The sequence below is a fragment of the Podarcis filfolensis genome (assembly GCF_964270895.1).
Source record: "Podarcis filfolensis genome assembly, chromosome: 17".
NCBI lineage: Eukaryota > Metazoa > Chordata > Lepidosauria > Squamata > Lacertidae > Podarcis > Podarcis filfolensis.
The window spans coordinates 37,870,664-37,893,677 of NC_139621.1; the positions used below are offsets into that span (position 1 = coordinate 37,870,664).

Below are 23,014 nucleotides of genomic sequence, written 5' to 3' on the forward strand. Positions count from 1 at the left end.
CGCAGCGCTGAGCGCAGGAGAGAACCACACCAGACCAAACCAGGCAGCAGCAAGAAGAAGCTGGCAGTGGCGGTGGGTTAGGGGGCGCAAATTACTTGCCTTGCCCCGGGTTAGGGGGCGCAAATTACTTGCCTTGCCCCGGGTGCTGACAACCCACGCTACACCGCTGCTGTGGTGGGCAAGTTAAGAAATGAACGAGTGGGGAAACCTGAACAGACCTTTCCTAGTCCTGAGGAAATGAAGAGTAAAAAAGCAGAGAGAAAGAAATACTTGCGCCAATTAATTTTCTGAGATATAGCCTAGGAACAGCTTGTGCTGTCTGTGCCAGATCTTCAGTAGATCAGTGCTGCTCTCCTCCTAGGTAGGTTTTCACTATAAGGTCTAATAGCATGCTTCAAAGGTGGGTGGGTAATTCTCTTCCTACAGAGCACATACTAATTTGTTTTGCCCCACTGTTTCTGAAACCCTTCAAAGCCAGGCAAAAGTAAAACGACGATATAGATCCTTTCTTCGTGAAAATCTTCCAACTTCCTGGAAAATGATGACAGTCTCCAGCAGTTCATAGAATTATCGAGTTGGAAGGGACCCCCCAAAGGGCATTTAGCCCAACCCCCCACAATAGCAGGAGTGCAATGCAGTTCAGATATATATGAAATCTTATCCAGAGAGAAACCTTGATGGTATAAGTGGTCCAGAAGTTACTTGATCTCTTTAACAAGCAACCAGATCTTTGTTTCCCCTTCCATGGCAAATCCTTCCCATGTAGTGGTGCAACATATTGTATGTGTAGTATAGCATACGGAAGAAAGCTTCCTTTTCAAACTGTCCCCCGCCCTTCGTGAACAAAGGACAGCACAGACCGGACAAGAGTCCTTGTTTCGGAGAAAAAAAATGACACAATGTTTGCGCTGTGGGTTAAACCACAGAGCCTAGGACTTGCCGATCAGAAGGTCGGCGGTTCGAATCCCCGTGACTGGGTGAGCTCCCGTTGTTCAGTCCCTGCTCCTGCCAACCTAGCAGTTCAAAAGCACGTCAAAGTGCAAGTAGATAAATAGGTACCACTCCGGCGGGAAGGTAAACGGTGTTTCCGTGCGCTGCTCTGGTTCGCCAGAAGTGGCTTAGTCATGCTGGCCACTTGACCCGGAAGCTGTACGCTGGCTCCCTCGGCCAATAAAACAAGATGAGCACTGCAACCCCAGAGTTGGTCACGACCGGACCTAATGGTCAGGGGTCCCTTTACCTTTACAAACACTGCACTGAAGATGCACCCCATTTGCACAGTAGTCTACCAGGGCAGACAACATGCCACAGGCTCAAACCTCACAACTAACCCTGCCTGAATGACCTACTTTGCACCGGTGGCATTTTGCATCTCTTGGGCAGAAAGTGGGAAAACTACAGGCTTGCTACTAAACATGGCAGGGAGAAAGCAGCTTTTGAGGATGAAAGTCAACAGGTCCAACTTGGATGAGTGTGATTATCGCTCCTGGGAGCTTGTCAAAACTGTGGGGACGGAAACAGAGAGAGAGAGCCTGTGGGGCATCTGAGTTGCCACTGGAAGCAAAGATTTAATTAACAAATGATGCTGGGAGACAGAGGCCTGGAGAAAGGGAAAACAGATGAATAGCCCTTCCCTCAGCAAACACAAAAGGGGGCGAGATTAGGAAAAGAGTTACTGATAACTAGCTATGGCTTTTAGTATTCAGACTCGCAGTTATTTAGACGTACATGGTCTCCTGTATCTGTGTTGGATCACATAGCTAAACAGCAGGGAGGACGAGAACTTCTGGATTGTTTACAGGTTTCCAGTCTGGGATAAACAAAATCCACTGTTGTTCCTGTGCAGGGGATTAGCATCCAGAGATGGGATTATATTGTAGTCAAACAGAAGCTGAGAGGGTAGAGTATCAAAGATGGCAATGACCCCATTCCTGGGAGGAGCCTGGGCCTTCGGGCAGAAGAATTGGTGGCCCAAGCGTTGCTTTTGCACCGCAAGGGACTCGCAGAATTACAACTGGCTTCCCACTTTGCCTTATGCATCCACACAACAGGATATGACATAGCCACATGAAGAAGAAAAGGACAATTCACCTGAGCGCACTTTTTAAAAAACCTGTTTTTTAAAAAAAATTGTGTGAAAGTGCAAATAAAGCTAAAGGTAAAGGGACCCTTGACCATTCGGTCCAGTCATAACCGACTCGGGTTGCGGCGCACATCTCGCTCTATTGGCCGAGGGAGCCGGCGTACAGCTTCTGGGTCATGGGGTCACCATGACTAAGCCGCTTCTGGCGAACCAGAGCAGCGCATGGAAACGCCGTTTACCTTCCCGCTGGAGCGGTACCTATTTATCTACTTGCACTTTGACGTGCTTTTGAACTGTTAGGTTGGCAGGAGCAGGAACCGAGCAACGGGAGCTCACCCCGTCGCGGGGATTCGAACCGCCAACCTTCTGATCAGCAAGTCCTAGGCTCGGTGGTTTAACCCACAGCGCCACCCGCATCCCGAATGTGCAAATACTACTGAGCAATTACTTCAATAACTTTTTTGAATGTTTTAGGTCAAATTATAAAGGGGAGGGGGGAGGAACACACTGAAAAGGATGTTGACTGTAAAGACCAGAAAAGGCAACATGGTTTGTGTATGTGCTTTAAACATGGAACACCTTTGCAGCTTCAAGGGTGCCCCTTGTTGAGACTCTTAATCTCGGGTTCGTGGGTTTGAGCCCCACACTGGCCACAAGGTTCCTGCATTGCAGGGGGTTGAACCAGATGCTGGGGGCGGGGTTCCCCCTTCCAACTCTACAATTCAAATTAAAAGCCTTGATATTTTTTTTTGAAAAAATTAACATGTTGATAAAATGGCAACTCCAGGTACGGAAACAGTGAGCATGTGCTGAAAAGTAGGCGGGAATTGGCTCAGCTGCCCAATATGTCACCACACTTTTCAAAACAGCATCTCTTAAAAAGATGGAAGAACAAGACCGCAGTATCAGTGGAGATTCACCCCCCCCCCTTAGAAAAGTCAGATTTTCTGCAATCGGAAAAACAAGTGTGGTGAAAACACAAGAGAACGATGATTTGGTGACAACATCATACACAAGGCCTTATAAAAAGTGAGTGAACCAAATGTGATTGTCCTATATGGAATCGCCCTTAGGCTCTGGGGCAACAGCATGGAAGCAGAGATGATGGGAGATAAAAGACAAAACTAAGCAGAACATGAGTTACCTAAACTAGGATAGCTCACTCAGCAGAGCGTGAGGCTCTTAATCGCAGGGTTGTGGATTTGAGCCCCAAATTGGGCAAAAGATTCCTGCATTGCACAGGGTTGGATTACACAATCCCTTTCGGTCCCTTCCAACTCGACTGAAATATACTCAGAGTCGCAAAGTGATTTCATGCTCTTTATTCAGCTCATAGTGGTGAGGAGGAATGAATGAAAGTCCCCTCAAGGTATCTGCTTTATATACATTATTTACACAATGGGCTGCACATGATTGGCTAATTCCGGAATTCTACTGTAAGCCAATCAGGTTGTGGATTCACTTCTATCTGGAGCATGATTGGGTGGTTCCTGCCAACCAATCATACTGCTGCATTGTTCTAGGACCAATCAGACTGCTGCCTTTTGGATCCTATTGTTCTAGGACCAATCAGACTGCTGCAGTTTGGATCCTATTCAACTCAGTACATAACATCGACAGTTCCACAATTCTATGGGGAAGCCATTTTTTGATCTCCTGAAATCTTTAGGTGCTTCAAGACGCTGTTTTGCCATCAAATACCACCAGCAAATTCAGGCTACGCAGTTAAAGTGGATTTGGTGCTATTCTGCAACAAACCTATTCCCTCACAAAAAAATCAGACTTTGCGATAAGGCAAATGCCAGGAAATTCTGCTGTAAAGTGTGAGATAGCAATTGTTTTCATCGTGCAACCTCACTGAAAACAGATCGGAGTGCAAAAGCATCAAACGTCATAATACCACCCTGCAAACTTTGTGCAATCAAATCAGGAAGGATGGTCAACAAACGGGTCATCTGGAAGCAACCTTTGTCTGAAAGCAGCAAAACCCTACTGGATTGGATCCAAACTATAGCACTGGGGGGGGGGGAAGGCTTAACCCTTGCCATTCCAGGATTGAGGGCTAAGCATGGTGCTATAAAAACAGCCCTGGATGAACATAGAGTAGATCCGTTTCATACGTTGTCTGTGGCTCCTGACTGCCTGGCCACTTGAAGGGAGCTAATCCAGTCCCAATGAGCTTGGGAAGATATGGGAGGGCCAAGCAGGTGCTTTTGTGTGTGTTACACATTTGCTTCAATGAGATTCTGATAAAAACTGATAGGTGGTTTGCTCCCACCTGTTGTTGCTGCTGCTGCTGCTGCTGAGTAGAAGCTAAGATGCCTCAACTCGAAAGTTTCGCCTCACCCGCAAACCTCATTAGGTAGCCACAGGCAAATAGCAATCTCAGCCTTAGCTACTCATCTGCATTATGAGGATAATGCTGTGCTTCCACACGGGGCTGCCCAAAGGATTACTGAAGCACCAAGAATGCTTGAAATGAACAATATAAATGCCAAGTGTTATTACTATTATCCTACTCTAAAGGGAACCAGGGAGAAGAGAGAACTAAATGCATTTCCCCCTTTCCATTCTCTCTGCAACATCTGCTTCCCTATCCAATTGCCCTTTTCTCCTGTACATCCAGAGCTCATTTCAAATCCAGTTGTCATAGATGATGCTCATTTTGCAGGAGGAAGAGGGCGCATTACTAGCCCGTCGGGGGGCTAGTCGGCCTCAGATCCATGTGAGGTCCCTGGCCCTCTCAGCATGGTGGGCTACCTCTGGCCCAGAAGTGGCCCAGCTGATTAGATTGATGGCTTCCTGACGTCAGAATGCGATCCGTTAAAAGGTATTTATCTCAGGCTTGGGCCAAAGCTGCAGGAGAGATTAAAAGAGATTGAGGCCAAGATAATCCTTCTACAGCAGCAACCCAGAGCACAGCTGCCAAAAGGCCTTCGACCAAATGCATTTGCCAGTTCACCGCACACCTTTTTTTCTAGAATACAGTTGCCTCAATTATTGCCCTAAGGTGTGTGTCCCCATTGCTGCCCTTTCCCAGCCTAAGGTGGGGTTCGCCAAAATACAAGAGGACAGTGGGTTTCGCCAGAAGACAACCTGCCTGCCTCTGGATACCGCTCCAGACCCATTCTCCATAAAATGGAAAAAATAAAAATGGATGTATATTTTCTCCCTGGGATCGTTTCTGTTATCTTAATGCAAAACACAAATGAATCACACCAACATTCTCTGGATGTGCTTCCCCCCTCCTCTTTCGAGAAAGCACATAACTCTCCCTCTCTTTCCCCTCCCAACCTGCTTGCTTTGCATTAAGTCCCAATCCGATTTCCCCAACTCTCTGGTGTCTGATTTAATTTGCCTGATGCTGCTCCTGGAATTGGCCCTCCCCCAAACCCCCACCCTTCCCTCCACAGTATCCCAGCTCCCCACAGGGAGATCTGTCCTGGGAGAGGATGAGACGTTGAGAGCCAGCGAGAGATACCAAGCGTGTGGACTGTCGCTGGTGCTGGAACACAAACTGCTGAAGTGAACTAGCAGTGGGAGCAGGTACCTCGTGGCCTGAAGGAGCCAAACCCCCCACCCAGGGAGCCAGGGGGTCCCGAGCAGGAGGGGTCAGCCCATAGAGAACGGTAAGAGTAGACTCCCTTCTTGTTTCTTTTCCCCTCTCCCTGTTTTCCCGAATCCCTCACTCTTTGACTTGGTGGAATGCAAATTCTGGGTTTTCTAGGGTGTTGAAAGAGACCTGGTTTAAGAAGCTTGTGGGACAGGCGATTGCATAAAAGTGATTTTGTTTCTGGGGCTAGTTTCACAAAACTACATTCCCCAACCCATTATCTCTGTAATTTGTGGAGCGGAGGTGTGCATATCGCCCCTTGTGAAGGCAACAGGAGTGTTATCTATCTCTATCACCGATCAACTTTCCGACTGACGAACTCATTACAAACTAAAAAGCGACCAGGCTTCACGAGTGATGGTGAGCGAGCTTTTCCCTGTACTTTTTGCTGTCCTGAAGGATTTACGCATCCTGCCTGAAGTGGGACCTCAGAGTTGGCAGGTTGGCACAAGTTCTGTTCTGCTCACTGAAAAGGAGAGAGGACCAGGAGTCCCGCTTCTCCCAGAAAAAGGTCCCCCTAATGTAATGAGCTGGCAGCCACATGCTTCAGATTCTCACCCTTGCACCATACTTTTAGAGTTCTCTTTGGAAAAAGAATCCACAATGTTTGGTGGGAGCTGAAGGAATAGAGGAGGAGGATCAGGGTAATTTTATCCTGCCCTTTGATCTCTGCTGGCAGGAGGAGGAGGGTAAGAATGGTGGTGGATCAACTCTATCCGGTGCTGAAGGAGCTCAGGGTCAACAGGACAAGCAAGTCCTGCCTGCATAGGGATTACATGGAGTCCCAAGACATCTATTAATCCCACGTCCTTCCGTGCCTTTCCCTTTTCTATTTACAGCTCTTTGCCATAGCCTTCACCCGCCTTCCCTGCCTCAAGAGGAAAACTTGGGGTGCCATAGAAATTCAAGGCAGAGGAATCTGCGCTGCCTGCTCCCCCCTACTGGCCCGTTTCCTTTCAATTTGTGACATTAGCTGATTTAAGTTTCAAAAACAAAAGTTCACACCACTCTGTTGTACAGGCAAGTGGCACCCACACAACAATGCCAGGAGGTGCCCTGCATTGGTGGGCCAGGCCACACTGAGTACATCCCTCAGAGTTGTTGCTAAATTGGCCTACTGCTTGTGTAACGGTCAGCTGCCAGTCTGCAAAAACTTACAGGTCCGGCCCTATCGTTGGGCAACCTGAGGCAGCAGGTTCAGTGAGGGGTTGAAGCGGTGTGTGCCGCATGGCATGCCTCTGCAGCTCTAGGGTAGCTGGCTGCCCTCAGGTGTGGCAAGAGATACTGAGATGTCTCCAGTGCCAAAGTGAATATTCAGCTGCTAGCTCAGTTGGTTTCAGTCCACCCTCTTGGTCTTTGCCTCAGGTGGCAAAATGTCTTGGATGGCACTGGATGTAAGCACAGCCGGAGCTTCCTTTTGCTAACTCAACCACAAACATGCACATAGTAATGAGGGGGAAAACTGAGTGATCCTACCCTAAACGGTTTGTCCTGGTAATATCAATGAAATGTATGGAAAGCAAAACAGAGTCACCAAATACTCTGGGGTTTTTTAATGTAGAAAATATTTCAGTTTCTTATATTTGGAAAAAACGCTGCTGGTTTGGAGCAGAGGTATTGTTCACATACTTGTTTCACACCAGGTTTATTTTCCACATATCAGGTGAACATATGGCCAGCTTTCATTGGTTCTTGCCCTTAATGATGTGGTCCTAAGGTAACTACCAGTGTGAGCTTTCTTCATATAGAAGTTGCAGAGTTGAAAGGGACCCTGAGGATCATCTAGTCCAACCCCCTGTAATGCAGGAATGAATATGCAGCTGCCCCATGTGGGGATCAAACCTGCAACCTTGACGTTACCAGCACCATGCTCTAATCAATAGCTGAGCTATCCAGGCTATTGGCCTTAATGTGTGGTGCTTTATCCTAGAGCAGCAGTAGCCAATGTAGTGCTCTCTAGAACTTGCTGTACTATAGCTTGAATCATCCTTGACCACTGGCTGTCTTGGCTGTGGCTGATGGGAGTGGTAGTCCAAAAGATCTAGAAGGCACCCAGTCAGTGAAGACAGATCTAGAGGCCTCATTTTATAGTACAGTCCTTAGGGGAAAGCCATATTTTGTATAGCATAGGCAAAGTTGTCTAGGTGCTCTAGCACTGCTAAGAAGGACCGAAAGAATATAATAGCTCCAACTAGACGTGATAACGTAGTATTAAGATATTGCAAAGAAGATAAATGCAGTCACTGGTGGCATTAGCAAAGCACCATATACAGGACATGGGGCACTTTTTAAGAACAAAAAGGAAGAATTCAGATAGTAATAACAGGGGTTTTTTAATGTGTGTAAGGCTGAGACATCTAGGTAGGTTCAACTAAGATATTATTATAGAACAGAAGAGCATGTAGTTATTTTCACAGCTGTTATAACTGTTCATTATAGCTGAAGAAGTAGCAACAGAAGAAGCATCTCCTCTATTTTTTTATATTTTTTTTAGTGTGGAACAAATTGTTTTAAATGTCATGATGTGTTGTACAGAATTATGGGTGATGTATAGTGTTTTGGACCTGGAATTTGTGGAGACCTGGACTCAAATCCCTACTCTGCCATGAAGTCCTCAGATGACTTTGGACAAGTCATTAATATTCAGCCTAACCCATCCAAACAGGGTTGTTGTGGGAATAAAATAGGATTAACATACTATTCATGCCCCTCTAAACTGCTTGGACAAAAGAGCAGGATACGAATGTGATAAATGAACATCTCTAAAGTTCACTTAAAAGCAGATAAACATGACCCAGATAGCATCAGAAAATAAACAAGTGTGCTCTTAACCCTCAAACTCCTTAATTAAACAAGGAAAGCTTTAGTTGATCACCTAATTAAAGCTTCCATTCTACCCTACACTGTAACAGGTAAAGTAAGTCAAGCATCTATCTATCTACCCACATGTAGGGAGGTTATAGTTCTGCTTTATTTTGCCTTGGTTAGACCACACCTGGAGTACCATGTCCAGTTCTGGGTGCCACAATTTAAGGAGGATATTGTCAAACTGGATGGAACGTGTGCAGAGGAGGGCGACCAAGATGATGAAGGATCTGGAAACCAAGCCATATGAAGAAGGGTTGAGGGAGTCGGGTATGTTTAGCCTGGATAAGAGGAGATTGAGAGGAGATATGATAGCCAACTTCAAATATCTAAATATCCAATGGAAGGTAGAGCAACTTTCTGTTTTCCTGCTCTGGAGGGTAGGATTCAAACCAATGGCTTCAAGCTACAAGAAAGTGTGATTACAACTAAACATCAGGAAGAGCTTTCTGGCGGTAAGAGCTGTTCAGTTGTGGAACAGACTCCCTTGGAAGGCGGTGACCTTTCCTTCCTTGGAGAGGTTGGGTGGCCATCTGTCATGGATACTTTAGTTGAGATTCCTAGATAGCAGATGGTTGAAGTAGATGACCCTTGGGATCCCTTCCAACTGTACAAATCTATGATTCTGTATCCATTACCATACATGATCACATTCAGAGCTGTATACAAAGGAGTGCAGGCAGCCATGCTGGTCCCAGCCAGGGTGTGTGTGGAGGGAATCCACTGAACACAGTCATAACCCAACAAAAAAATCACAGAGCCAATATGTTTTTTGCATTTCAGGCTCGATCATCTATTTTTAAAGGTGAGGTAGAGGGAAAAAATGTTACTTGGAAGGACATCTTACTGAATCACTATTGTAAAACTAATATACTGTAGGTGTACTATGGCCTACACTCTCCAACTGTCCACCTTCATTTTGTTTATTGTTTATTTCATAAAGTTTATATACTGCTTGATTGTAGGGAAAAGCCCAAAGTGGTTTTCTTTTCTTTCTTTCTGTGAGTTTACCATTTTGTCATTTTTAGATGGATTGTATTCAGGGCTTTTTTTCAAGCTGGAACTCGATTCTGGCACCTCTCAGGTGGGCGCCATTGCCATTATAAGAGAACAAGGGAGGCGTTCATGGTGAGTTCCAGCACCTCTTTTTCTAGAAAAACAGTGCTGATTGTATTGCATTAGCATCACGGGTTCTGCCTTGTGTATATGAAAGCAGGACTGTCTGCATGTCCCTGGGTTTCTCCAGCCTCAAAACAAGCTTCATACAATTGATGCCAGATCTCCTTCAGGCCTGGCTCAATGGCCAGGGCCACTGAAATACTTCGCAGAATTTGCTGCATTTCCGGGCCAACATTTGCTTTCTGCCATTTACTGTAGGGTACAGCAGGGCTGAGGCTTCAGGGGGAGCTACGAGTTATTCTTATCCTTGTGTGTGGCTTCTTGTCCTTCTGAGGTTGGGAACAATTCCCAGCCTTCATTTAGATTGTTCCCTTTGCGAGATTGGAAGGTTCCGCTGGAGACCTGAGCCTAAGCTGCTCCATCTCTCCCTCCTGCTATATTTAGCCCTTCCTATCCCTCCTAATAAGTGAGCCTCTGCCCTAGCGTAGGATTCTTCTGCCAGCTTAGTAACCCCTCACCTTTTCAGCGGTGCAAACTTCGCCGCACGCGGTAAAGCACCAACCCCTATCGCGCCTCCTTCCCCGAAATGAACACGGGGGCTTAAAAATAGCTAAAGGAGAATGAGAAGTTAGGGGACAGAGCAGGTGGTGAATGACAAAAAGAGAAGTTGGGAAGGGAGGCACGATTTGGAAATAGGGCAAGGAGAAGACAAGGAGATGGAGGAGCAACCCAGGAGGCAACAGAGCTGTGCCTTGAATGTGGGGCTGAGGTTAGCAGCAGCTGGAAGAAGTAGCAGGGATCTGGGGCCCTCACAGGACAGGAGAGGGGCTGTAGACAGAGTTGGGAAGCTGCCACCCACTAGAGGCAGAGGAATGGACACTGGCGCCATTTGCAGCCAGGCAGGGCTGGTGGGCAAAGCACTGTGCCAGGAGGGTGGCCAGAGAGGCTGGAATTGAGGCAATCTGGGGTCGTAGAGAAAGCCTTAGTTTGGAAAGAAGGGGGTTCAAAGCCCACACGCACTGGATAGCTGTGGGCAAGTACTTAACCTCTCACACTAACCTCACCAAGTTGTTGTGAGGACACAGTGTACATTCCCCCATAGGGTGGCCACTCTCCCCACATTACAGCGTATTTACAGAGTCTGTTTAGAGACAGCATCTCTTTGAAGGGCTCTCTGATCCCAGTCATAAGGGGAGTCGCAGTGGTCCATTGAGTGTTAATACCTGGGCGGAAGACCGAGCAGGCAATCTGCAGGTCACCTGGCCGCCATGCAGGGATGTATTGCGTTTCTGTTTAAATTCCAGCCATTATTTTTAAACGTGCGCCTGTACATACAAATTAGGCAATGCAAATGTTACGCAAATCTGTGTGTTCTCTTCTTTGTGGTGAAACCTTCCCCTCTTGCCTAAATGGCCTTTCTGCCTGAGTTCTAGAGAGGAATGGCGGGACGGCATTGTGAAAGAAGGAACAATGGCTCTAGTCCCACTGACATATTTTTAATAACTCATTTGATGTTTTATCCCACATGGGCTTGGAATAGAAATGTCACAGATCTTCCAAAGCTCTTGTGCTCCATGGCCTTTTGATCTCGCTCAGAGGCCTTCCCTGGCCACACCTGGCTGGACCGTTGAAGGGAGGGAGGCAGAGATGGTCCGCCAAGGATGGTTAATCTGACGAAGGAGGCACTAGCCCATAAAAGCTTATGCCACCACAAATCTGGTGCAGACCAACTCTATGCATGTTTGCTTTGAAGTAATTCCCCATTAAACACCATGGGGCATACTCCCAAGTAAGTGTGTGCTTGCAGCTGTAAGCCTTAATATTTCAGGTGCCACCTGTCTCTGCTGTTTTTGCTTTAACCCTAACACCATTCCTAGAACTAGCAAAATAAATAGAAATGGAAAAGTATCCTGTTGTCGTACTTGGAGGGTTAAGGTTGAGAAGAGGGAGGGTCCACAGTGAAATGTGGACCAGGTGCTTTCCAGCTCATAAATTCCACTTTTAGTCACTGTGTTACACTGCAGAAACCTCAAATCCCTCCCTTTTCTTCCTCCTCTTCCTCCTCCTCCTCATCCTCCAGTATAATGTTGTACTGCTTTCACCTTCCATTAACTCCAGGGGTGCAGGGAGACAGGACACGCGTGTCTGATGCTTTTGCTATACTCTGGCACTGCAACATAGCCTCCAACATTTCTCTGATGAAAATAGGGACGTCCCATTCCATAATGATAATTCCAGTTACAGATAGGTAGCCGTGTTGGTCTGCCATAGTCAAAACAAATTTTTTTTTCCTTCCAGTAGCACCTTAAAGACCAACTAAGTTAGTTCTTGGTATGAGCTTTCGTGTGCATGCACACTTCTGGATGGAGCTGGTGTGTATCTGAAGAAGTGTGCATGCACACGAAAGCTCATACCAAGAACTAACTTAGTTGGTCTTTAAGGTGCTACTGGAAGGAAAAAATTTTTTTCATAATGATAATGTTACTCTTTATACCCTACACATCTTACTGGGTTGCCCCAGCCACTCTGGGCAGCTTCCAACATATATAAAAACATAATAAAACATTAACATTTTTTTAAAAAACCACCTTCCCTATACAGGATTGCCTTCAGACGCCTCAGGGGTCGGATAACTCCATACACTCCAACATGTCTCCAATGAAAATAGGGACATCCTAAGGAAAAGCAGGACATTCTGGGATCAACTCAGAAACACGGACATCCCTGGAAAATAGGGACACTTGGAGGGTCTGGCACTGTGAATTGCCAAACAGATTCAACAAAAGGCAGGCTTTGGGGATGTAGAGGCAGGTGGGTGCTTCTCCTTGGAGCAGAGCAGAGAGCTTGGGCCAGATTGGGCCAGGATTCAGTTCCGGCCTTAGACAAGACAAAGAAAAAGGGAAAAGAAAAGTCAGAGGCCAATTCCAGCTTTCGCCAACCTGGTACCCTCCTGATTATTAAGACCAGTTCCTTTTTATAGAAAAAAAGGTGTCGGTACTTGCCATGAAGTTGTCACAGTAAGTGCTACACTTTTAACATGTGAGGAAGGGGGGAAGGTGCTGGTATGGCATACCCTTGCGTCCTGGTTGAGACTACAACTTCCCTCAGTCCCCATCTAGCACAGCTGTGCTGGATGGAGCTGATGAGAGCTGCTGTGTGGCGGGCTCAAGTTGGAAAAGGTTGTCATATTCAAACAACTGTTTTGCAGAGGATAACATGACAGCTGCACGTCTACCTTTGCTTGTATGCCTATTGCCCACCCTAATAAACCACACATTCGCCTCCAAGAATAATAAGATCAAGGGCTGTGTCGTTAAAAGAACACTATAAACACTATAAATATTATTGAGTCTCTTGGTGCAGGAACCAGGCCCTGTGACCGGTAGGCCTTCGCAGGACTGGGGCTTTCCTAAGTTTGTTCTGGAGAGGCAAGGTGCGGCCACACAGGTGAGGCCAATTGGTAACTCACAGCACCTGGTGTCAAGAGCCGAGAACGGATATAAGGTCAGCATTTCCCTTTGGCTCTTTGCCACAGCAACACACTTCCTGGCTTGTTGCGTTTGGCTTCTTGACTCCTTACTTTCTGACTCTTGGACCCTTGACTTCGTAACTCCTTGCTTCCTGATCCTCGGACCCTTGGCTTCTTGACTCCTGGCTCTCTGACCCTCAGACTCTTGGCTTCCTGACTCCTGGCTTCCGGACTCTCGTTCCTGCTTCCACCCCACCATCTTGGCCCCGGTCCCGATGTCCTCAGCTGGGACTTTGGCCGCCCGTAAACTGGACCATGACAACAACTCAGACAAGATTCAGATTAAAGCACATGGTTAATATTACTGCAGAAGAGACTCAAGGAAGATTCTGCCAATGCATTGAACAGATGCCCCAAGTCAGGACCAATTTTAAACTCCCGAAACATCAAACGTGGAAACAACAGAGATGCACACGTAGATCTACTAGTCTTTCCACCACTGCTATAGTTACAGGAAGGTTAAGGCAAGTGAAATGGAAAAACTCACAGAAAAGCCATAAATAAGAGGATGGAGTATTGCATGAAGAGGGAGGAAAATTTGTCCTAGAAGATGATCACCCATCAAAATTTCTATACCAGTCTTCAGTTGAAATTCGGAGGGTGTTTTACATAAAATAACTTTGAAAAATTAAAAGTACAGTTCGTACAGAAAGTAAGAGCTTAAAAGCCAGATAAAAACAATAAGCAAGACTAAAGTTAACTCCAAAAGGCCTTTCCTTGATTCTTGAAAGTACGATGAAGTAGGCACCAAAACCTCTCTGAGGAAAGCATTCCTTAACTGAGGTGCCACCACTTAAAAGGCCCTGTCCTTGGTAGCCACTTTCCTTACATCAGATGTCAGCCCTTTGCAAAAGGGAGGCACCTTTGAAGACAGACAGCTATTCAAGTATCCTGGCATCACAAAGTTCGACTCTCTTCTTGGGACAGGAAGTGAGCAGATTACACCATACCCACTGAACTGTGGGAAACGGTGAGCCACAGTGAAGATGCGAAGGACCTGTCCAGAGCTTCAGGCAATGCTAGTTTGGGACTGGGGATTGTGGCTGTGTTCAGCTTGTTTGTTCAATGGCCTTGATTTGCTCAGCTTGACTAGTAACTTGAGGACCATGTGAGATTTTGACCCTTACAGAAACCACAATAAGGATCCAGTGTGGTTGTAGCAGCTGTGGGCCAGAAATTATTTTTTTTAAAAAAAATCCTGTGGTACCTCATGAAAAATAGCAGCCATCATTTCAATTTGCATTGTCAAGGCTCTCTGCATCAAGAAAAACAGGAGAGAAAACTGCCTAGTTTTTAAACTGGGGGAGCTTGTCTTTTTATGACATCTCACATGTGAAAAACTCCAGATCTTCTTCCAACCCAGAAAGGCTGGTTTTGTTTGATGATCGAGAAAGAAAGCACATGAAGGAGAAGGGTGGAAGGTGAACAGAACTGAGAGACGTCCAGAGTCCAAACAAGAGGGGTCTAGAAGAAGTTAAGAGGGAGTTTGGCTCTTGTACAACAGCTACCGTATTTTTCGCTTTATAAGATGCACCAGACCACAAGACGCACCTAGTTTTTGGAGGAGGAAAACAAGAAAAAAAATATTCTGAATCTCAGAAGCCAGAACAGCAAGAGGAATCGCTGCGCAGTGAAAGCAGCAATCCCTCTTGCTGTTCTGGCTTCTGGGATAGCTGCGCAGCCTGCATTCGCTCCATAAGATGTACACATCCCCTTACTTTTTAGGAGGGAAAAAGTGAGTCTTAGAGAGCAAAAAAATACTGTACTTCTCTGGCGCATATTCACTTCTGCTGGCGCAAATTCCCTTGTCACTCCTGAAAAGTTTTATTGTCAATGTCCCTTCAATGCAGATTAGTTAATATGCTTCAACAAGCCTTTTATACCTGCAGTACGGACGGGGCAATCAATCATATTTACCCAAAGCATATTTTAAATATAGAAATTTCTGGTCTGTGCTCTTCAATTCCAAGCCCAGAACCAAGAGATGGTTTATTCCAGACTGATAACTCCAAAATAATATGCAAAGTTTAGGGGTAAAGTGGGGTTGGTGGCAATCAAGGAAGTGTAAACAACTCCCTTGTGACTCCATTGTATCCCTTTGATGCAAGAAGCAGGAAAAATCCATCTGCCTGACATGGAAAAAACTTGAGGGAAGAGGGTGGAGAAGTGGGTAGTGAGGTTACCTGCAGAACATGAAGCCTGAGAAATTTCTGGTGCTGTCTGAAGACCAAGAGCAAAGCCTACATGCCATACATTTAAAGCACATTTCCCCCAAAGAATCCTGGGAGTGGCAGTTTAAGGGTGCTGGGAACTGTAGCTCTGTGAGCGGTAAACCATGGTCTCCCGAATTCTTTGGAGGAAAGCCATGTGCTTTAAGAGTGTGGTGTGTGGCTATAGCATTGCTCTGATTGCCAAGTTACAACTTATTAAAAACACTTTGTTGTTGTTGTTGTTTAGTCGTTTAGTCGTGTCCGACTCTTCGTGACCCCCTGGACCAGAGCACGCCAGGCCCTCCTGTCTTCCACTGCCTCCCACAGTTTGGTCAAACTCATGCTGGTAGCTTCAAGAACAATGTCCAACCATCTCGTCCTCTGTCGTCCCCTTCTCCTTGTGCCCTCCATCTTCCGCAACATCAGGGTCTTTTCCAGGGAGTCTTCTCTTCTCATGAGGTGGCCAAAGTATTGGAGTCTCAGCTTCAGGATCTGTCCTTCCAGTGAGCACTCAGGGCTGATTTCCTTCAGAATGGAGAGGTTTGATCTTCTTGCAGTCCATGGGACTCTCAAGAGTCTCCTCCAGCACCATAATTCAAAAGCATCAATTCTTCGGCGATCAGCCTTCTTTATGGTCCAGCTCTCACTTTCATACATCACTACTGGGAAAACCATAGCTTTTACTATACTATATTTGTTGGCAATAGAAAAACAATAAAAACAATAGAATCACCCAATGGGAGGCCACATTGGATGTGGACAGCAGTACCTGAGGGTGTTTAATTCTTCCCTTTGGCACCATTTAATTCCTCCATCCTGTAGCTGCTGAAGAAAAAAGCCAGGCACAATATGGATACCTCTGTCTTGCCTTCACCCCACAGAGGGGTTATTAGCATATTTGGGAGAGGACTTCAATCAAGTAAACAACATGGACAGGACAAGTTAAAACATCCCTCCCCTGCCCTGATCTAGTATGGACACCCTGCAGATGCAGATTACAGTTATTATCTTAATGGCAAGAGATCCAATCATGGTTCTGCCATGCAACATGCAGGTTTATTCTGGCTTGATCATTTTGGGCCAATCAACATGCAATCTGTGACTAGGATCACCTATGGGGTTTTTAAATTTGAAAGGTGCTTGGGGGTTAGGTGGGGGATCAGGACCAAGGCCATGGGGGTATTAACCCTTTTCACAAAGTGTTTCTTAAAAATGAAATCTCGCCACCGCCCGGCCTCAGAATGCATGCAGAATGCCTTTGGCTAAAGAACTGTAATATTTCTCTAATGCAGGCATAGGCAAACTCGGTCCTCCAGATGTTTTGGGACTACAACTCCCATCATCCCTAGTTAACAGGACCAGTGGTCAGGGATGATGGGAGTTGTAGTCCCAAAACATCTGGAGGGCCGAGTTTGCCTATGCCTGCTCTAATGGCTATGCAGGTGGTTTCCTGATCTGCAGAGGTGGTGTCTGAGACAAGGGCTCTGCAAGGTGTTGTATGTGATGAATGGCAGTTTGCCATTTCAACAAAGACGGGGATAGAGAAAAATTGGGGCATCTCTGTGAAGCAGGGATCTGCTGCCTCTTTGCCACGGCTGCGCTTGTATAATCACAAATAAAGTCAACATTGCGACAACACTCTGGAAGCTCCAGTGCCATCTCCCATCCAAAGAAAATGAAGCCACTGTAGGTAGCTCTGCCCTTGAAACCTCTCTCCCTCTTTGCTTGGGGAACATAGATGGCACCAGCAGTTCTCCAAAGCAGGGAAGAAGGAAACAAATGCTTGGGGACATTTCTGAACTGGCAAAGGTCTGTGCGCTGTTTCCTCCCTGAACCAGCCGCTCCCTGAAACGCTCAGATAATATATTCCTACCACCAAACAGTCTTACCTGGGATCATCAGGTGAGATGCAAAACATCCAGAGAACATCCTGAAACCCGAAACTCTCACTGTGGCCCATCGCAGAACAGGTGTGAGTGGAGTCTGAAGATGGAGTGATGCTGGTGGGGAGAAAGGAGTCAGTCGGCAACAAAGGGTGATGAATGAGCCTCCTCTAAACCCTTGTTGCCATACATTCAGACCATTTTCACATGACAGTCTCCTGGCCTCTTAAGGGCATGCAGGGTCTTTTGAACTTTAGCCTCTTTGCCATCCTGTTATCCCATGTTAACGTTCCAACCAGCTTCATTCATGTGTAACCCCAAAATTGTGGGTCCCCTACAAACTGACCCCAAAGTTTTGGCACTGGGTTTGGAGTGAACCGGAAAACGTTGGGGTTTTTTTGGTGGGACCTATGGCCCCCAGTTTGAGTATTAATAACTCAGTTTGGGAGGGCAACACAAAATGTGGGGTTCATGGCACAACACGAACACAAATCTTTGGCATCAATTTGAAGGGGATCGGACAATGTTGGATTGGGGAAGGCGTTAACTTGCAAGCCTGATTTCCTGTATGAATTACTCAGTTTTGGCGGTGGCACAAAACAAGGGGTTCAAGGTACAAAACAGCACAAAATCATTGCCAAAAAAAAATGGCACTGGTTTGGAGTTAATTGGACAATAGTTTGGGGGATACTTATGGCCTCTGGTTTGAGTATCAATCACTCAGCACAATATGTGGAATTTGCAACACAAAATGAACACAAAACATTGGCATCAATTTGAAAAGTTACACGTTAAGCTGTTCCAGCCCCTTACCTCACTCCCATAGTTGCCGTTGTTTTAAATCCTTTGCATACAGCTTCAGCCTCCGATAGATTTATCCCATTGGATTCATTCATTTAACAACATTCAAAACGACCAGAAAAGACATACTTAATTAATCAGACAGCCCTATTTTAAAATGCCAATGGTTTTTACTAGAAATTCTTACAATAATTGCATGTGGCCAGTGCCATCTTGGAAGAGGGCTTCCCCCTTTCACTGAGGAGGGAACCCCTCTTCTAAGATGTGGTCCGCTATGACGTATGCATGTGCCATCTAAAAAGCAGGGAAAGCTGCCTTTTTCATAAAATAAAAAAAACTATCCGATTACGTGCATTCAAAACTCTTCAGTTCCACCGTTCAGCCTAAAAAGGACACCTTGCAACAATGGCACTGTACACGTTAAGCAAACAGTACAAATCCAATTATATAGAGAAAGAGCATAAAACCCACAAGACAGGCCAGGATAAAAACAACCAAAACAGCAGATTGGACCAATTAATTCATCCTTCAAAACTCATCTGATGAATCAGTTAGCATTTCTTTCTAACTGGGTGACGTCCCTGGCTGGGCAGCATAGCGGAGGGATGTTTGCCAAGTCAACACGCAGGAACTGAGCTGTTGGTGTGAGAAGCACCCTGAAGGAGGCAGCGTCTACAAGTGCTAGCAGCTACCTAGGGCGCTGCTGAATTTCCTCTCTCAGCACTGCCACCTGTTGCTCCTGCTTAGTAGCAGCACAGGAGAAATTAGGATGGCTGGCTTGATAATCCTGGAAAACTAGGGTTGCCACCTTTGTTCTGGCAAAATACAGGACAGGATGGCGGTGGGTGGTTAGGGGGCATGCGTGATCCACCCCACCCACCCCTATCGCCACCACCTGGTGCTGAAATGACTTCAAAGCAATCCATTACAACCTATTGCAGCCTAACAGGCTGGCCCCTCTTGAATTTGTCACACACACACACACACACACACACACACACACACAAATTTGTAAATCTGTCTGTGTTTTGCTACCCGGAGCTGAAATACATGACCTTTTGCACACATGCAGTACTGTACAGCAGTAAATGCAGGCCACGGCAAAAATAAATAAATAGGGAGGCATATTCTGATGAGGGGATGAGCTTTGTTCCACATGTTCAATTTCGGAAGGAGATAAAAAATATTAAGGAGGGAGGGAGGGCAAGTCTTGTGGGGAGCTGCTACCTCCCTCCTCTCAAATATTATGTTCAAAACTGGGGTCTCTGACCGAAAACCACATTTTTTCTAGAGACTCAGAACCTGTTGCTCTCTGAGGTATGGGGCTTGGTGCGCCTGGGCTGCAGCCATAACCCAGACCAAGCTGCAGGGAAGTGGAAGGGGCAACATGAAAGCCTTGCCCTGGTTTGCTCTTCCTTGGAGGTGGGATTAGGAGGGGGGGGAGGAAAGGAGAGAGAGGAGAGTCCAGCAGCAAAGCAGAAATAGAGGAAATACAGGACAAACTACCGTATTTTTTGCTCTGTAAGACTCACTTTTCCCTCCTGAAAAGTAAGAGGAAATGTGTGTGCGTCTTATGGAGCGAATGCAGGCTGCGCAGCTATCCCAGAAGCCAGAACAGCAAGAGGGATTGCTGCTTTCACTGCAAAGCGATCCCTCTTGCTGTTCTGGCTTCTGAGATTCAGAATATTTTTGTTCTTGTTTTCCTCCTCCAAAAACTAGGTGTGTCTTGTGGTCTGGTGCGTCTTATAGAGTGAAAAATACGGTATGTCCTGTATTGAATCAATACAGAACATAGCATTTTACATTGAAATAAGGGATATTTCCATAGTGATTAGGATGGGTGACAGCCCTACTGGGAACTGTAGTTTATCCCTCACAGGGGCACAATCCCCAGCGCCCTTAACAAGCTACGCTTCCCAGGGTTATTGGGGGGGGGGAGTGCTTTTTAATGTAGGGTGTGTCTGGAGCCCAAGACAGTGGGGAGGAGGTCATTTTTCATCTGCTGCTACTCATTTACTCTTGCTCATTGTTTTCCTAACGCTATTTTAAATCTTGGAATCGTAACGTTGCGCTTTATTCATTTGCTGTAACCCACCTCAGGAGGATATGATATCCCCTAATGGCTAGAAATCCATTAAATAATGTCTGTCAAAGACCACAACCAGAATTGGCTGAAAGGGGTGGAAGGGAATTAGATGCATCACTAATACCGAAAAGGAGGTTAGTGGGATGGGTGAGGAGAGGAGCTTATTGAAATGAAGGCAGCCCTGTACAGTATTTAATGTTTTTAATGTCTGATGTTTTTTCATGTTTTTACTATTCTGCTGGGAGTTGCCAGGGTGGCTGCAGAAACCCAGCCAGATGGGCGGGGTGTAATTGTTGTTGTTTTGTTGTTGTTCACAGGATAATTTTTACGTTCTGTCTGGAGTGCCCCAGCCTTCTGGGCTTGGCTAATTTAAAGGAAAAAGAAAATGGGTTTTTAATACAGAAATCAGCCACTCTTGACACTGAACTCCAAGGCCGCACACTTGCAAACTGTTTCCAAGGATTCCTCTCCAGCGCAATTCATTTCTGCAACACATGCAAGGGGCACATGCACAGGAATAATTTTATAAATTTATTATTATTATTAGGAAGTGGAAGGGAAAGGGTCATGGACCTTGCCTCACCCATGAGGCAAGGTGATGCATCTGCCTCAGGCTGCAGAATACACCGGGGAAGCAGATCCCAATGTAGATCTATCTTCCCCTCCTTGTTCCTGATGTAGATCTTCATTCACCCCTTCTTCCCTGGTGGAGAGGGGGGGCTGACATCTGGTGCTCTGCCTCAGGGCCAAAACATCTCAGGCCAGCCCTGCATGGACTCAGCGCTAGGGTTGCCAAAAGACCAGAAGTTTGATCTGCAAAAATCAGCAGGTGGAGGTTTTTTGGGGGGGTTTTGTGGCATGGACATTATTGCCTCCTGCTGCTGTTGTTCAAGACATAGAACCACCAGGCACTAGTAAGCGGTCAAACTTACCCAACAATGGACTACAGCAGGGGAAATTCTGGTAGGGGGGAATGCAGAAGTGGATGACATCTCCACCCCATGCTTTTAAAGCACATTGAGCACAAATTTAAAGCACATGACTTCTCCCCAAAGGCTCCTGGGAACTGCAGTTTCCCCTTCACAGAGCTCCCAATTCCTAGCACCCCTTACAAACTACTGCTTCCAGGATTCTTTGGGGGAAATCATGTGCTTTTAATGTATAGTGTGGATCAGCTCAAAGCATAGCTGTCAAGCGTCCCTTATTTGGCGGGACAGTCCCTAATCCCAGCGCCATGTCCCGCTGCTGTCCCTTATTGATGATGTCCCTTAAATAAGCTATTGAAGGTAATGGGGCCCTTTCTATGTCCAGCTGTGCTTTGTCAACAACAAATTGTTGCTGTTTTTTTGTGTTGAATATATGCTATATGGTAATTTATAGGACCTAATAGGTATCTAAAGCCATTTGCACGCAACAAAATATGTATTTTATCAAAGTAATTGTTGATCCCTTATTTTGGCTGCTGATCCCTTATTTTCGAGGCTGCTGGTCCCTTATTTTCAAATCTGTAAGTTGACAGCCATGGCTCAAAGGCTGAAGAGACTGGGCGAAGTTGTGGAGACGTGGCGTGACACAGGACTTGTGGTTTTTGGAGACCACAGGAGGGGCCACACATTTCGTAGCCTGTTTGGAATCTCAGTACTGTGGGTGGACAATTCAATATTTTATTAAAGTGGATTTATTTAACTGTGCTTTCTATTTTAGGGGCTATAACTTTTACAAATGGCAAACAGAACAAGACAGACTAAAAATACATGGTTGAATAACACATTTATTTTATATGTATATATATACACACACACACCTAACCCTTGTTCATGGATTTTTCCTAGTGAGCTTTCCCCATCAATCTGTGGCAACAGAGCAATGTGGTAAAAGTCACTGCTTTGCTTTTGGGCTGGCCCAAAATTTGCAGAACATTTTGCTTTGTACGGGAAATTGCAGAGTAACAAACTCCAGCAAACGGCATTCAAGCAATTCTTGAGATCTGGATGAACAGGAGGTGCTGGAGGAGACATGAACGAGTTGGGATGTGGCCGCCTCAACCTCTCTTTTCGTTTCCGCAGGACCCAGGTGACCCTGAGTGGGAGCCCAAGGCTAGCCTGTCAAGATGGGTGAAATAGAGCAGATGAAGCAAGAAGCTGAGCAGCTGAAGAAGCAGATTGAGGTAATGGAGGGCGGGGGGCGCATAAGCAAGGATGAGAACCTAGCCCCCTCCAGACGTTCTTGGCCTCCATGGTCAATGGTCAGGGATGGTAGGAATCGTAGTCCAAAAAACATCTAAAGCAGTGTTTCCCAAACTTGGGTCTCCATCTAATTTTTGTTTTTTTTAAAAAAAATAATATTTATTACTTTTAAAGTTTACAGAAAGGGAAAAGAAAAAGAAAAAAAAACAAAAGAGAAAAAACAAAGAAAGAAAGCAAAAACAATACAATACAATATATAAACAATACAAAACACAACCTAAACACATTAAACTAAACTAAACATAACCCTAACCCACCTTAACCCTAAACAAAACAAAACAATAACCATTTAAAAACATACAACGCACCTTTTCCATACTCTATCTTTCATTCCCTTGTTTCCTCGACTTCCTCTCACCTCCCTTTTTGTATTCCACTTCTATTAATTGTTTCAGCAAATCCTTTCCATCTTTCTCTATTTTCTGTCATATTATAAATATCTTGACATATTTTTTATCATTAAAACTAAAATACTTATATATGCTTAACTCCTTATAACATTTCTGCTAAGGCCATAAAATTCCTTTCCACCTTTTTTCTATCATTCATTAATTTTACAGTATTTCTATATATAAACTT

At 45.6% G+C, this 23,014-nt stretch overlaps 1 protein-coding gene across 1 annotated transcript in view; it reads left to right on the plus strand.

Annotated features, from left to right (window-relative positions):
• Positions 1 to 5,549: 5,549 nt before the first annotated feature.
• GNB3 (G protein subunit beta 3) overlaps positions 5,550 to 23,014 on the plus strand; it is a 29,002-nt gene continuing 11,537 nt past the window's right edge. The window contains exons 1-2 of the mRNA XM_083593867.1: positions 5,550 to 5,712; positions 22,256 to 22,356. Of these exons, the coding sequence (XP_083449993.1) occupies positions 22,300 to 22,356 (57 nt within the window). The 5' untranslated portion in view covers positions 5,550 to 5,712; positions 22,256 to 22,299. The remainder of the gene's footprint in view (positions 5,713 to 22,255; positions 22,357 to 23,014) is intronic.